Source organism: Misgurnus anguillicaudatus, chromosome 8 (genome assembly GCF_027580225.2).
Source record: "Misgurnus anguillicaudatus chromosome 8, ASM2758022v2, whole genome shotgun sequence".
Lineage (NCBI taxonomy): Eukaryota > Metazoa > Chordata > Actinopteri > Cypriniformes > Cobitidae > Misgurnus > Misgurnus anguillicaudatus.
In genome coordinates, this window is record NC_073344.2 from 15,481,018 (window position 1) to 15,498,695 (window position 17,678).

The 17,678-nt window shown below is 36.6% G+C and overlaps 1 protein-coding gene across 1 annotated transcript in view; it reads right to left on the reverse strand.

Annotated features, from left to right (window-relative positions):
- Window positions 1-17,678, reverse strand: part of tex264a (testis expressed 264, ER-phagy receptor a) — a 92,991-nt gene that overhangs the window by 63,443 nt on the left and 11,870 nt on the right. Inside the window, exon 2 of the mRNA XM_055213098.2 lies at window positions 11,288-11,509. Coding sequence (XP_055069073.1) covers window positions 11,288-11,509 — 222 coding nt within the window. The remainder of the gene's footprint in view (window positions 1-11,287; window positions 11,510-17,678) is intronic.

The following is a 17,678-nucleotide window of genomic DNA, read 5'->3' on the forward strand; positions in this document are numbered from 1 at the left end:
ATCAGTGATCTACAGTGTTTTAGCATCACGTTTTGGTATCAGCCCTAGTTGCTTGGAACCCCGACCGAGGTGGTACTAAAAAAAGAATTGTGTACTGCAACCAGTGGAAAAGCCCCCAAAAGTAAGCTGACCTGATCCAAACCAAACCAAACTGTGGGGTACTATGCAATAGAAAAGCGCCATTAGACTGCTTACAATTTGACCCTTACAATTTGTTACTGGACAAGTTATTTCCCTTTACAGCAGTACGACAAAGTTAAAAAATAATGTTACCCAGAATGCATCAATGTATGTTAGCAAACATCAGATATTAGGAAGATACATCAGTTCCATTACTATGAATTGGGAAAAGTGCTCATTATGGATAATATGGTGAAGGCAGTCCCACTTTAACTGTAAAAAGTTAAAGGCGGGGTGCATGATCTCTGAAAGCCAATGTTGATATTTGAAATCACCTTAACAAACACATCCCTACCCCAATAGAATCTGGACCTTCTTTTAATAGACCCACCCCACACATAGGCAACCCAGGCAACTATGTCGGTTAGTAGACACGCCCCTTACTGCTGACTGGCTAATGTGTTTTGGTAGTTGGCCCGACTCGTTTTCAAACGTGCTTTCCAAAGTGTTTTTCATGAACCCTGCCTTTAAAGTTGGAACTTAAAAAACGACTTCAATTGGTTACGTCTAGAAATGTAAAAAAAAAATTCAACCTACATTTTTTCACTTTAAGTAAAAAAATTTAAGTTTACCATTTGAAGAAATTAAAATATTCAATAAAATTTTCACAATTTAAAGGTATTGTGGAGGATTTTCTTTTTCCGGGTGGATCATCAAGACTATTGGGTCCTCCTAGTTGTCAATCAGGAGTGTTGCGCAATTGCATTTTTTTAAAAAGTGGAGAAGGCGGATCTTTTCTAAAATTCGAGAAAATCCTCCGCTACACCTTTAAGTTGAAAAAACTTCAGATTTTAGGTGTTACGAACTGAAGTAATTTTTTACATTATCCAAATTTTACTTTTTACAGTGTTCAATTAAAAAGAGGAAATTATTAGACTAATTAAATTTTTGCACAAGTAGATTACATACAAAGTCAATGCAAAGACGCAAATTGACAGGTGACTTGCATGACACAAATTGGGTGACACGTCTGCCGCAAACAAGTAATATTTACCTCAAGCGCCAATTCTGTTTAAGTTGAAACATTTCAACTCGAGTGAAATTTGCATGCAGCGTAACCCAATCAATTAAGACCTTTGTGAAAAGTCCGGTTTGGCACGTCTGGTATCAGAAAACCAAAGATAACATTATTGCACCGTGTGGGCACCCCAATGTTTATGACCCATCTTTTTATTCATACAGAATAAGATGATAAATGATGATTGAGGGAACCCACTGACTTCCATAGTAGGAAAAACAAATACTATAGAAGTCAATGGGTACAGGCAACTGCGTGCTTGTTTGTGTTCATCAGAATAAAGACACTCATACAGGTATAGACCATTTTGCAAGATGTAAACAACACTGGTCCAGAAGGACTTCCTGTTGTTTTTTAAATTTTTTAGTTCACATTTATTTAAAATTTTTATTCAGTTCTAAATATTCTGTTGGTTGTATTTTCTTCTAATATTAATTAATATTAATATTTTGTTCAGTGTTAAAAAACTAAATCAGGAAGTGCATCTGGACCAGTGTTGTTTATATCCTGCAAGTGAGTAAATGATGATTTTTGGGTGACTATCCCTTCACATAAAATGGTTATGCAAGGGACAGAGAAAGGTAAGGAAAGTGAGTCAGTGGTGGTAGAGGGGTGGTAGAGTCTCATTAAAGATGTAGAGCTATCTGTGAGCATCAAACGGCTCAAACAGTCTGTCAGCCAGCCCACCCGCACCTCTAGAGGGGCAAGATCCATGGTGTAAAAGAAGAGCTTGGGGACATCGCCTTCACTGCCAACTGTCCTTTTACCTCTATATACTCTCTGTCTCTTTCAATGAGTGTGCGTGTGTTAAAATAAGCACTGGTTCATACACTGACAACATGACAGTGGTCTCCCTGTCTCTCCAATGCATGTGTACAGCAGATCCACTTATTCAGATGTCAACCTTCACATTTAAGCTGTGAAGGAATTTAATTAAATAAGATGGCAGCACTGCAATATAAAGTAACAGCAATAATAAAAATGTACTATGGTATTGCTATGTTCTTGGCACGGTAATACCATGGTACGCATAAAAGTACTATGGTACGTGAATGTGATGCTCATTCAGTATTCACATGGTTTAGGGTAATACCGTAAGACACAGCCATTGTACCTTTGTAAAAAGCTAGTAAAAGCTATCTCTTTTGAAATGGAAATGTACACATCACCTGATTTCATTCATCGTTTCATTAGATTCGATTTTTGCTCCTTGAATTCACCACACACCCTTTCCAGTAGCCCACGCATTGAAAGGCTCATTACATATTGATGCCGTGTATAACCACGACCAATTTTCCATGTTTAATTCAACAAATAACATCTAAGAGGATGGGGGACACACCTGAATTATTCATAAGCCAGAGAAAAAGAAAATCAGTCGTTCAGGTAACAGCCGAGGGGGGCGGAGTCATCTTGAGATGGCTTTGCTTGAGATTATTAACATGCATGACTGTGTAAGGAAAATGCTCTTGCGCACATATTGAATGCATTATATAAATATTTATACTTCGATTACAAAACAAAATCTTGAAAGCTAAATGCTGAATTTATTTCTGCATTATTTTTGAAAGTCATTTTGCACAACCCCACCACCCCCAGTTTAATTTATTTAAAGCCCTAAATTTCGTCATTACGTTGTCTCAATGTTTGTCCTGTGCCGGCTGCGGTAGCTTCTCTATGCGTTTTGAAAGGGAGGGGTGAGCTGTGCTAGATCTCACTGCTAGATGGCGCTAAAATCTAAATATAGCACCGTTAATGGTAAGTATTGTATTATATTGCATATTGTTGAAAAAAGTGTTGAAAAAGTGCCAAAGTGGCTTCCAGGTTTCAATAAGTAAACTAGACCTGAATGGCCAGCGGCGACTGTCTGGATATACACTCCCATGCCTGTTACGGCTCACTCACACGCCCACAAAAACATGCACACGCAACATGAAATCACTGTTACAGTCTAACGGGACTGCCCACATATTCTGTTACTCTGTTTTTTTTGGAGTGAACTGCTGTGTGGGAGCAGGAGATTCTGCCCTCTCGCTGTCTAACAGATGGTTTATGTGCGTATGTGTTTATCATCTTCAGAAAAAGCTCGGCCTCTCAGCAGATTGAGAAGGATGTGTCAGTGTCTACTAGAGGGTGGACATGATTTATAAAAGAATAAAAGAGAAAATAGAGAGGCGAATCGAAGGAAGATGGTGAATATGGTCAATTGAGAGAAAACACTATATGAAAAACATGAAAAGGGAAATCTTTTGGCACAGTTTAGTGGTTTGGTTCAGTGTATGACCCTTGCTACAACAGGCCACACCTCACCGTCCCAACTACCACAAATGGCAGAAAACCAACATGAGCCACCCAGCACATGTTCGCTCTGCAGGAGAGAGAAATACTGTAGACGTATACGGAAATATTATTAACGGTGGTCAATATTCCACTGCTCATTTGGGAAATTTTGACTAATAGTTTTATGCAAAATATGTAATAACAAAATAACTTTATCATTAAATAGATAGTTCTAATATTTAAAGGGGACAGAGAATGAAAAACCATTTTACCTTGTCTTTGTTGAATAATGGTAGTCTACCCACATTCACAAACATACCAGAAGTGCTAAACATCTCAGTCTCATAGAAATTCCTTTTTTAGAAATGTCAGCCAGAAAACGGCCCAATCTGAAAAACTGATGCTTATGACATCACAGGCATCTAACGGCCCCTCCACTTTAAAATAATTGGCTACATTTTTTGAGTGGCAGCAAAGTCAGCCAATCAGTAATGAGATTGCAAGTTAAGCCAGTAGGAGGAGCCAAATAGGTGCAAAACCAGTCGTTTAAAAACCCCCACCCTAATAGAGCGATCTGAGAGAGGTTTTTAGGAAGCTTCTAAGGCATTACAGACCCAAACAAAAACAATTTTTTCTACATGTCACAACACACAACAAGGATAAATACAACGTTCAATCATTCTATGTCACCTTTAATTATGATTGGCCGAGCCATGTTCAAAGTTGTTGTAAAAAACTATATAAACAAACACAATAAAATATTTCCAGTGCTGTAGCTGAGTCCAACTTGAGTCCGAGTCAAGACCAGAGATCGAGTGTCAAGTCCGAGTCAAGACAGAGTCCACAACCAGCTTAATCTGGATTTGGACTCAACACTTGATCTCTGGGCTTGGTCTTGACACAGACTCGAGTTGGACTCGACTACAACACTGATTTTTTCCATTTACGCATGTTGCAGACGCTTTTATTCAAAGCTACTTACAGTACATTCAATGTATACTTTTTTTTACATTCACTGCATCCAAAATCACAAAAAAAGTGTAAAAAATATGTCAAATTAACATATATTTTAATGTTACTTTTACTTTTTCCCAGCCAGCATAAAAAATGCCAGTCAGCGGCAACATATGTTGCTTGCAAATCACTTTGTTTCACAAATTGTTTCTAAGATAGTAAATCCGGGGCGGAAGAATACTATTTTTATCAAATTGTTTTTACATTTTTGTTGCTGTTAAAGGTGCAATGTGGTAAAATATAGAATACATAACTATTATCAGTGGTGTACACAGACCTTACAAAATTAACTGCATTGTTTTTTTTTACCTTAGTATGAGCCGTTTTATCTAGATACACCTTGGGTCCCCTTACATGGAAGTCGCCATTTCATGCCATCATGTATATACAGTAGCCCTAAACAGACAAACTTTTCTATAGATGGGTGATTCTCACGAAACCATTGAAAGACCACGGCACTAATGATTTTAGCTTTAAAATGTGTAATATAGTAACATTAAAAAGCATCAGAATTAACACAATACTGTGTTTTACCTTGCACAATGTGTGATTTCAACATAAGAATTTATAATTGTAAATTTTATCTCATTTTCTGCTGAAATTCTCATTACCGCAATGTGTCCGGCTGTGTTTGAACATGCGTTATGTTGTAATTTAATTAAAATAACACAAAAATATTAAGAAAAAAATGGATGTTTTGCTAGACTACTTTAGATGACAGAAAGAATATTTACTTAATATTCATGTATAATAATAATGAAGACAAATTACGAAAATGATGTGTCCATGCCTGATGTTCTCATCCTCCGCAACACTTTTTGAGAACAGTTTAAGCACACATACAGACTTTTAATAAAGTTTGATTTTGAGTGACCAAGCACATGGACCAGTTACTTCAAGATGGCTACCAGGTAAGATAATTTTTTTTACAGTTAATTTGAAATATTGTCTTGTCAGAATGCTTACACGACATTTTGATTATCATTACCGCAACTGATGCTTATTAAATGTTAATTTAATTAATAAAAGCATAATACTTTGATTTTAAATGCATGTGCAGAATCTCCAAATTATGTTCTTTCATGTTTGTCATGTCATTTTGAAAATATGTCAGTGTTTATGTTTTCTGACTGTTGCGGTAATGAGATTTTTTAGGACTAATTTTTTTAATTATGTTACAAAAAGTGTTAAATGATAAGTAAAAGTTTTTAAATTAATTTTCCCATTTACTCCAGACTTTGTTTTTCAATGTCTGGTGGGGAAAAAAAATGTAAGCAATTTTTACATTTTCATGCTTGACATTTTTAAAACCAAGTTTTCGTGAGAATCACCCAGATATAGATCACTATGTTGTCTCAGATGATGACGTGTCCTGTTGCGGCTAGTTTAGCTTTACTATGCGTTTCGAAAAGGAGGATGAGATGTGAACTGAGCCACTGGTTGCAATTTGCAATCTCACTACTAGATGTCACTAAAACTCCCACATTGCACCTTTAACTCCAGGTACATAAAATAAAATCATAAAGCCTGTGAAGCAGTGGTTTAACCATGGGTTTTTGGAGGTTATTTCCTTCTTAAATTACAAAAAAACAAACACAGAAGCATTATCACCAGTGGCCTTTTGAACCCCATTATAAATGCTGCAAAAACATCTGCTGAATATTTTTACATTGACCAAGAAATGCACACTTCAGAAATGAAGAGACGAAATTACACACACATCAATCTTAGTCATATACAGTACGAGTGCTCTCATGGTTATCGATGACAACCGACAAGTGTCTTCTAAATGTAAATGTAGCACATATGTTGTGGGGAAGTAGTGGGTGTATGGCAGGGAGTCTCACTGCAGTTCCACAATAAAGTAACCGCCAGTCTCATAGCCTGAACCGCTGCCAAACCCTATTCAAATAAATCACTGTAAGGACATGTCTCTGTAGGTACACACACAAATCTATCTTCATTAATCATCTGCTCGGTACCATATTTGTACACTCTGCCACTTCACATACATCACATTACAAACTTACATACTGTACACACAATACCATAATGCAATGGACATCCTGAGCTTACTCCTACACAAGCCAGTCATGTAACTATTGCACTACACTTAATAAGCTCTCTGACAGGCCAAGTGTGAATTGCAGAGAGAGGCAGAAAGGAAAAGGTGCGAGAAAGACCGGAGTAGGTCAAGGAGTGAAATTGGACGGTTTCGCTGTTCTTACATCATAGTTTTAGTCAATATCTAGGGAATTCGGTGACCTGTTATTGCATTGTGCTTCGAGTTTAAAATAGTTTAACGAGTTATGAGAACCCAAGCTCGATAAAGTAACATATTGCAGTCATATGGCATTACTGTGAGTGCAGTATATTAAATGTTGCATTGTATAGGTGGGAACACACATGGAGGCACTTGAGAAAATCCTTTGGTTAAAGGATATTACGTAGATAGAAAATTCACTTTCATCTAGGGAAATAAGTGAGCATCTGCTACGGACTGCTCTGTGGCTGCTTGGACACTGTTCCAGCAAGGCATCCAGGACAGATTGTCAGGCCAATAGCACGAGTGTCATGATGCCGGATTTGGCTGTGCTCGCCATATTGGTAACCCAATGTGCATTTCAAGCCATCTGGGGGTTTTCGGGTACAGATCAATCAAAATGTTGCTAGCTAAAACTTATTTTGTAAATAATTACAATACTACTGCAACTATTATTATTATTATTATTATTATTATTATTATTATTATTATTATTATTATCATTAATACTAATACTACTACTACTACTACTAATAATAATAATAATAATAATAATAATGATAATAATAATAATAATAATAATAATAATAATAATAATAATAATAATGATGATAATGATAATAACAATAGCAATAATTATAATAATAATAATAATACTCATGCTACTAATACTACTACTACTAATATTAATAATAATAATAACAACAATTATAATAATAACAATTATACTAGCAATAATAGTCACAAAAAAATAATAATAAAATAATGATAATAATAATAACATATTTTCTGGACTATAACTCGCTCCGGGGCATAAGTCGCATCACACAAAAATGTGTTTTGAATAGGAAAAAACATTAATTAGTCGCAGTGGGCTATACGTCGCATTTATTTAAAAAAATGATTTCACAAAATCCAAGCCGAAGTGCGGACATTTATTCTGGAAAGGCAAGTTATTCAACAATTAACAGGCTGAATAGGTGTCCGTACATGTTAAAGTAACATAAACAGTTATTTACATGATACACAATAGCATACAGAACATACCTGGGAGACTGAATAGGCTAAATTAACACGACAAGCCAAATAAAGTTCAAAAAGGTCCCAAGTAATTCCGCATCACTGAATCCAATAAATTACATAAATACAGGAGCAGCATAGAGCGGTCTCTAGCGGCTGTAGACATGCACAGTAATGTTTTCTCTTGGTTTATATAAAAAAAATTGACATATAAGTCGCACTAGACTAAAAGGTTCCAGGACCCGCAAACTATGAAAAAAATGTGTTTATATTCCAGAAAATACAGTTATATTCACAATAATAATAATAATAATAATAATAATAATAATAATAATAATAATAATAATAATAATAATAATAATAATAGCAATAATAATAATAATAATAATACAATGATAATAATAGTAATACTACTACTACTACTACTACTAATAATAATAATAATAATAATAATAATAATAATAATAATAATAATAATAATAATACTAATGCATGTTCATTTTCATTGTTGGGTGTATTTTTCCTAGATAAAGGAATAGTGCAACACTGAAAAAAATAAACATTATCTAAACAGATATATTTCGCATTTTCACAAGTGCTTCTTCTCATTCGAGTTAACACATTGTGAGTAGGACACGATCCATCACATTAACTGCACAGAACTCAGAGTGAGATGCCAGACAGCATGCTTACACAAACATTAACAGCATCTTCACCATACCTCTATGCAGTTATAGGTCCATTCACAAGTTATTAAGGCCCATCCTCCTATTTAATCACATGGTCCCTTCACATCCCGTTCTCCATTACATATGGAATAAATATTGACCAGCAGTCTTCTGGGGTGTATAAGGCATCATAGATTGTACTTACAAATCCACTGAAGTGAATTACACCCTATAGATATAATTCAGAGTTTCTTTAGTTTTCATTGGTAGAAGTGTTATTTATTATTGATAGGCCTATTATATAGTTTCATCCGACGCACATGCGTTGTTGCGGTTACGAGTCTGGTCGGAACTTTACTTCTGGATTTTGTTTGTTTAATGGTCTGAATAGTGGCTAAAATGAACTCTGGAACAAATACCTTGTCGGAAAATAAAAAATGTTTTGGTTTCCTAAAGACAGCGGGAGACGGCGGTCATACATCACCACTATGTGAAGGGAGGTTTGCAGCCGGTTTGTAGTTAACATTGTATACATTATAGTCAGGGTACCCCCAGGATTGTCAAACCTAAATTCAAGGCTTTTTAAGACCTTTTCAATACCACTTCAAATGAAATTTAATACCTACATCGCACCCATTCGGGTAAAATAAATCATTTTAAATTATGTAATATACCTCAAATAATTACTATTTACAAATGTTTGAACATTCATGACAACATGCCTCTAAAAAGGCTGAGTCCAAGGCCCAAACGGCCTAACCCTTATCTTTACAAACCAATCAAAACCAACAATCAAATAGATTTAATAGATTTAAATGTACATTTATTGTAAATGCGCCCCTCCTCTTTATCTTGTGCAGCCCGCCACGTTTTAATGTGACCATTATGTTGGAGAAGGTAATTTATGTTAAAACAATAGTCTTGTTTGATCCATGAAATAAGCTGCAAACCAAACAAAAACACCAATTTTAAGGTATTAATTTTTTTTGCTCTTTAATATAGTTAAGATAATAACAACATCTAATAACACTCATCAGTAATGCTTTGAACCAGAACAATACTGACAAACAAAATTAACCATATTATGGAAAATGAAACAAAAACCCCTCAAACACAACAACAAATTAAAATGTTATGCTATTTTGACCATAAAAGACAAGAGATCTGTTCACTGCACCAAACAAATAACTTGACACAAGCTCATATAGATATATTTCTGTTCATCTTTTCTGTTAATCTTTATACAGGATCATACTAAAGTTTTCTAATGCTAACTTAGTGTGACAATGTAAATATGTAGAATATAGTATATATTGCAAGATGATATTATCTAATTAAACAGTAAACAAAATATATAATAGCTTAAAAATTTGCATTATTGTTTGCAGCTTATCATTGCATGGATCACACAAGAACATATAAATGACCTTCTCCGACATAATGATCATATTAAAACGTGTCTTCTCTACCTAGACTTACTAGAGACGGATTGTGGAACAGAAGATTGTGTGCTAAATCAAACAACCGATCACAGGTGAGAGGACACCCGTCATTGTCCCGCCCCCACAGTCCCAAAGTCAACTTGATCGAGCAAGTGTGTGTTGTGCAGCTGCGAGCGCATAGAGAGAGTCGAGCGAGCGCTCATCCCAGCCTTTACTTTATGATCCCAGCCTTTTTACTTAACTTTTTTACTTTGCTCGTGTGACTGCATTTGTGCGCTGTGAACAGAGGTGCGCTCTCGGGAGGACGTTTTTCAGCGCGCGATTAGTGTTCTGTGAACACGCGAGAATGCTTTCCCGCACGCGAAGTGTTCTGCGCGCTCGCTAAGATGCTTTTCCGAACATGGATAGTGTTCTGCGCTCGTATCTATCGCTCACGCGTGGTTTTTGTGCACGCGAGTTTTGTGTCTGAATTTACAACATATAAATCTATTGATCATTTGAAAAATTAAGACCTCCGTGAAAAATTCAAGACTTTGAGGTGAATTCAATACCTTTTAAGGCCTTAATATGGGAAAATGAAATTCAATACTTTTTCAAGACTTTTAAGACTCCGCGGGTACCCTGTATAGTACACATTTTACACAGCAACGTTAGCTCAGTGTCGTTTTTTATACTTTAGCAATGAAATATGAACTAGGTAATGTACTTGTTGTTTATTTTGCGTGTTATCAGAAATAATAATTTATTACCTACACCAGTGTCTATTAGATGATCTGTGTATCAGTATGTAAAAAATCGGCCCTAGTAGTCGATTTATCATTTGGTTATGTGCAAAATTAAAAAATGTACAAAAATATCAGTGCAGTAAGCAATGTGCATGTAAAGACACACAATGATTAGTAAAAATCTTGGAAGCATTGGTTTAGAATGGGTTAATTTACACATCATTATGATAAATTACGACTTTAGTCTCGAAATATACTCAATAATCTTTTACTGCTATAGCTTTAATTTCATAATTTCCACTTTATTCTAGAAATAAAGTTTTATTCTAATGTAATCTTTACTTTCATTCTTTTGACTTTGAAATCTCGAGTTAAATCTTGTTCTCAGGTTAAATCTTGCATTATAATGAGCTCAATATACGTGTGCCTGTAAACCCCAGCAAAAAGTTATATTTTGTGATTTACTGTTTTTCACACAAAATCACTACATAATGTGAAGAACATTCTGAACATTTTTGAGACTGGATTACACAGACAGGGTCAACATTTTTTTTTTTTGCTTGATCCTCATCTAAGTTGTTCTACCAATTCTCTTCTAAAGAGTCTGAAACACTGAACTAGAAAAAACGTATTGTTGGGCCGTAAACATTCTAAATACAAGTGAATAGAACTGTTACCTTTATATACTGATCGAGTTCAGGGTAGACTCTATATGCTGCACAGACGGGGGACAAAGAGCATCTGTTGGGAAATGAGGAGGTCACAGCACAGGAGACTTCTGGGAAAGAGATGACCTTGTAGCCAAACTTCTCGTACATACGCTGAAGTTCTTCATCAGGTTTCTCTTCATCTTCACTGAGTATACTGCCCACTACATACCGACACTCATCTGCCTGAGTCTAACACACAGGGAGAGAGAGAGAGAGAGAGAGAGAGAGAGAGAGAAATTTGCTTTGTTAAATATTGCACCTGCAAGTCAGCAATACACAGTCATAACTATAAACTTTAGCACCTGATTAATTCAGTTCAATAGATTTAATTAATCAGGTTATTCCTCCAGGGATTAATTAGTTAATGTGTTTAAATGAGAACATGTTGTCATACAGCACATAAAAAAATGAATGAATGAACTAACTATTCAGTTTGGGTTGTATTATTTATTTATTTTGGTCATCAAGAACTATTTTCTTTGGTAAATTTCATAATTGCCTTTTAACCAGTACCAGTATACCGGTACAAAATGCTGGGTTGTTTCAACCCATATTGGGTTAAATATGGACAAACCCAACTGTTTGCTGGGTTGTTGTTATTCAACTATAGGCTAAAACAATACAGAATTTGGATTCAAATAACGCAACGGTTGGGTTTGTCCATATTTGACCCAACTATAGGTTAAAACCACCCAATATTTTTAGAGTGTACCCACAAAGCGTACAATAGTGGTGGTACTTTACACGTCAGTAAATCTCATGTGTAAATGGATTGTCTTAACCAGATTAAGTTGCAAAGCGGGAAAGACTTTTTGCCATTAACCAAATGTCAGGGATGTTCTTGTCTCTTTACATAAAGGTGTCTATCCTAAAAAAATATATACCTCTTGCAATATACCACTTCTAGAAGTTAACCAGTGCTTGTATATCATGTGTGGGACTGTTCAAACTGTTCAAACAGTCCACAATGTGCATTAGAGCTAGAGATGCAATAAAACATTAATGACAAAACTATTAAGGTATTTAATAAGATCCCACTTTTTATCGTCTATCTATCATGTGTTCTTCTGTATACCCACTACACTGAAAAAAATGATTCATTGAATTTAATCAATTTTTTTAAGGTAAGTGGTTGCAATCAATTTATTTAAGCTACATTTAAACAAAAAAGATTAGTAAAGTAAAATAAAATATAAAACATTTGTTTAAATGTAGCTTAATTAAATTGATTGCAACCACTTACCATAAAAAAATTGATTAAATTCAATGAATCATTTTTTTCAGTGTATGATGAAAGATTGCTAACATCCTTAACTCTGTTAAATGCTGTGTGTCAGTACTGGTAAGCATATGCACAACTGGCGCAACGTCATAGAATGTCTCTGAACAGGTTCACGCCCACTTCTGGGGGAAAACAAACTAGACTTCCCATTGACTTCCATACAAAATAGTGGAATAAAGCAACGTTCGTACACACCCGGCAGGCATAAATAACTTAAGAAATCACTCAGATTAAACATGTCGAGTAATTATCGGTCCACCCTGCCTGCCATAGAGCGCGAAACATACATTAACACATTTAATTTGATCAATATAAAACATATACCTTTCATTCTCACAGCGTCAAATTTGTGTAACAACGCTCCCCATTGGCCAGATGTGTCTTACCCAGACATTCCTCGTACCTCATCGAGTCAACAGGGAAGCCAGTGAATGATTTTACTTCGTATTTGAAAGTTACTTCATATTCATTTCTTTATATTTAGAGTACTGAGTGCACTTTTCCGTCCAGCCATACAACTATCCTTAGTGCTTTTCCAGCAATCACTGGATAGCCTTGTTACACAAATTTGACGCTGGGAGAATGAAAGTGACATGTTTTTATATTGACCAAATTAGATGTGTTAAAGTATCTTTCGCGCTCCATGGCAGGCAGGGTGGACAGATAATTACTTGACATGTGATTTCTTAAGTTATTTAAAGCGTTTTTGTGCTGCTGCACATCCATGTGTGTGATAAGCAAACCCGCATTTCGTTTATAGGTGCATATTACTAACGCGCTCATTTAATAATAAAAACATTATTGCGCCACTGACTTTAGACTTAAGACCAGGTTTTAGTTGGTCAATGGCGTAGTCCATTTTAGTTGCCTCAAAATAGCAACGCGCCAACAACATTTTTAGAACCCCCATGAGCGCAAAATTGGACGCAAATGCATTTGCTATTTAAACAACGTAGCGCTAAACGTGAAAATGATCATTGCGCCGGGTTGAAACTAGCAAAAGACACTTGCATCGCGCATTGCGCTGCATTGCGCCGGGTGTATGATCGATGTCTGTTCTTCAGCTTGGATTTTGTGAAATAATTTTCTAAATAAATGCGACGTATAGTCCACTGCGACTTATATATGTTATTTCGTCTTCATGATGCATTTTTGATTGATGCGACTTATACTCCGGGATACACTGCACGATTTTTGGCTGTCCCAGATGAAAGATTGCTATCGTGAAACAATCGTTGTGATTTCTGTGATCGTGGTTTTTCTTCATCCCCTATGCACTGAATTTCCTCTCAACTCTCTAACGCACTAAATTTCCTTCTCTTTTCTTCTTCTGTGATTTTGTCCCTGTACCCTGCACGAAGACCTTGTTTCTCAAATGAATTATAGTATTCAGAACATTTCTCCCTTCCTACACAACAGTCAGTAGATAAAGCAGGAATCTCAGGCAGTTCTCCAGAGACAACAGGCAATTACTAGGAGCAAGAAAGTTCACGCATCCACTCTCTTTCACTTGTTTTTTGCCTGTTTCTGTCAATTTACCGAACCAATGCGGACGAACAAGAAATCACAGTCCCAATTCAAATATTAACCAAGCTCTTGCAAACAAACCAGCGCTTCCAATCAAAGATTCGCTTTTCAGAATGAATCAAATTTATGAACAGGGTCGCCTTAGGTTGCCCCGGATTTGACTACACAGGAAGAGAACAAGACCTAATGGGCGCATTCACTTGCAGCGTAATTGGCTTGAGTTACTGTGCGAGCAACACAAGCTGAGAAGAACCAATTCAGCGTGCTACACATCTCCACGAAACAGATTCTGGGTTCAGCGCACATCTAAATAGCCGTTCTAAAAACGGCACCGAGTCATTTACGTGCAGCTGTGTTTATAAATGGATCTTGTTCATTCATCATCCGAATGCTTAGCATAGTCATGATTCGAATTGGATGATGTAGGATGCTGTCTTTAAATGCATCCTTTGCCCTTGGGATAGCAAGACGGCCACTAAAACATAGTACATTGCTCTTTCTTTCCTCTGCTTGGCTTCATCTCCGTATTCCCTCTGGAGGCTTGCTGCAAGCAAAAGCAATTTTCAAAAGCAATTCTCTGCTCGGCTTTGCAAAAAGGCCTCACTTTTTGACGGATGAAGGCTGTGCAACAATAAAAAGGTGGTAATTCTTTATTAGCAGACATGTAACAAGGATTTACTCCTTTCATCTTCTTCGTCCCACAACGTATTCCCCGCACTTCCCTGAAGGGGCTATGACTTCTGGGAATTCCCCCGGACACGATCGCCATTGCTAACACGTCACGTGGACGGGCTTTGGATCGTGCGTGTGCATAACTCCCTTTAAGCGATGGCTGAGAAATGGCAAAACTTCTCCGCACACCCCAGGAGTCCCAGAAGTGCTCATATCTGCATAATTGCGAAGAGGTAGGGCAACTCAGTCCTGGCACAAGAGGCGGCTCATGAAAATTCAACACGCATCTGCCTACCTCACCCCGTCTGCCACACACCAACCAAATTTAGCACAAATTAGCAGCACCAGATCATTTAGAGCTCTGTAAATAATTTAAAAGACTTCCAAAGTGAACAGTTTTGGGGGGATTGGGACTGTGCCAGCAACATGGGTGCAGACTTGAGAATGAATTCAAGAGTGTTTAGGCCAAGCTGTTTTACCGCTGTTCAAAATAGCTATTTAATAATAAATCTTAATGTAGTAGCGCAGAACAGCTTTTAATTAATACTCTTTAGGCTATAATAATTGATTTTAGCTCAAATAAACGTTCACCACTGGGATCATTTAAGAGATAAATATATAGTGGGTACTGAAAAATGTATGCACAACAAAACAGGTTATGCGTATCTAAATATATTATCTAAACTTTCAAATATTGTGTGTGACCTTTTTTTGTTTACAGTTATGTAAGATCTCAAAAGTCAAGCCACTTTTTGATAATTTATTTGCCTTATTTCACATGAAGGAGCATTTTTCCATACCCAGTTACAAGCTCCTATAAAGCTATGAACTGTCAGCTTTGTTTGACTGTCCTGGCGTGATTCATTGTCAGGTTTGTGTTGCGTAAAGTTTGGCAGTATTAACACAGCAGGTAGAAGTGTCCTCATTAAACCTGATGGAGCACTTTTGAGAAGCCTTCTCTCATCAATTTATACAATCATGTATCCAGCTATGAAAACCTCCTGTGAAACGCTTGTAAAAACCTACAACGTCAGTAATTGCTTAAGTGGTGTCTGGAGTAGGACGTTTAGTGAGGTCAAAAAGGTATTAACAGACAAAATTCTATAGTCTAAATATATTTAGGGCAAATCTATCTAATCAATCCATCCGTCTATCCATCGATCCATGTGTCTATTCATCCATCCATCCATTAATTGATCCATACGTCTATAAGTCCATTCATCAATCCATCCATCCATATCTATCTATTTAACCATATAACAATATCCATCTATATAACTATATATAACCATATACTGTAACTGTATAACTATATAACTATAAATTCATCCGTCTTTCTATCCATCCATCTACTGTATATATTACAATTGAATAACTTTCAATCAATCCACCCATTCATCTATCTGTCCATTCTTCTATCTACACTCACCTAACGAATTATTAGGAACACCATACTAATACTGTGTTTGACCCCCTTTCGCCTTCAGAACTGCCTTAATTCTACGTGGCATTGATTCAACAAGGTGCTGAAAGCATTCTTTAAAAATGTTGGCCCATATTGATAGTTGATGCAGATTTGTGGGATGCACATCCAGGGCACGAAGCTCCTGTTCCACTACATCCAAAGATGCTTTATTGGGTTGAGATCTGGTGACGGTGGGGGCCATTTTGTACAGTGAACTTATTGTCATGTTCAAGAAACCAATTTGAAATGATTCGAGCTTTGTGACAGGGTGCATTTTCCTGCTGGAAGTAGCCATCAGAGGTGGTCATAAAGGGATGGACATGGTCAGAAACAATGCTCAGGTAGGCTGTGGCATTTAAACAATTGCCCAATTGGCACTAAGGGGCCTAAAGTGTGACAAGAAAACATCCCCCACACCATTACACCAACATAACCAGCCTGCACAGTAGTAACAATGATGGATCTATGTTCTCATTTTGTTAACGCCAATTCTGACTCTACCCTCTGTCTCAACAGAAATCGAGACTCATCAGACCAGGCGACATTTTTCCAGTCTTCAACTGTCCAATTTTGGTGAGCTCGTGCAAATTTTAGCCTCTTTTTCCTGTGTAGTGAAGATGAGTGGTACCCGGTGGGGTCTTCTGCTGTTGTAGCACATCCGCCTCAAGGTTGTGCGTGTTGTGGCTTCACAAATGCTTTGCTGCATACCTCGGTTGTAACAAGTGTTTTTTTTTTTCAATCAAAGTTGCTCTTCTATCAGCTTGAATCTGTCGGCCCATTCGCCTCTGACCTCCAGCATCAACAAGGAATTTTCGCCCACGGGACTGCCGCATACTGGATGTTTTTCCCTTTTCACACCATTCTTTGTAAACCCTAGAAATAGTTGTGCGGGAAAATCCCAGTAACTGAGCAGATTGTGAAATACTCAGACCGGCCCATCTGGCACCAACAACCATGCCACACTCAAAGTGGCTTAAATCACCTTTCTTTCCCATTCTGCCATTCAGTTTAGAGTTCAGGAGATTGTCTTGACCAGAACCACACCCCTAAATGCATTGAAGCAACTGCCATGTGATTGGTTGATTAGATAATTGCATAAATGAGAAATTGAACAGGTGTTCCTAATAATCCTTTAGGTGAGTGTATATAACTATATACTGTAACTGTATAACTATATAACTACCATAGATCCATCCATCTGTATACTATAACTGTATAACTATCAATCTATCCATCCATTCGTCTATCCGTCCGTATATATATATATATATATATGAAGAGTTTCGTTGCAAGACGAGATAAATCCATTTTTTAACATTTTTGTCAAAACATGTTTATTATTATGTTATCATGTTATTATTTTGTTTTATGGTGCTACTTAGCTGTATTTTTTAAGTTATGAATGTTTAAAT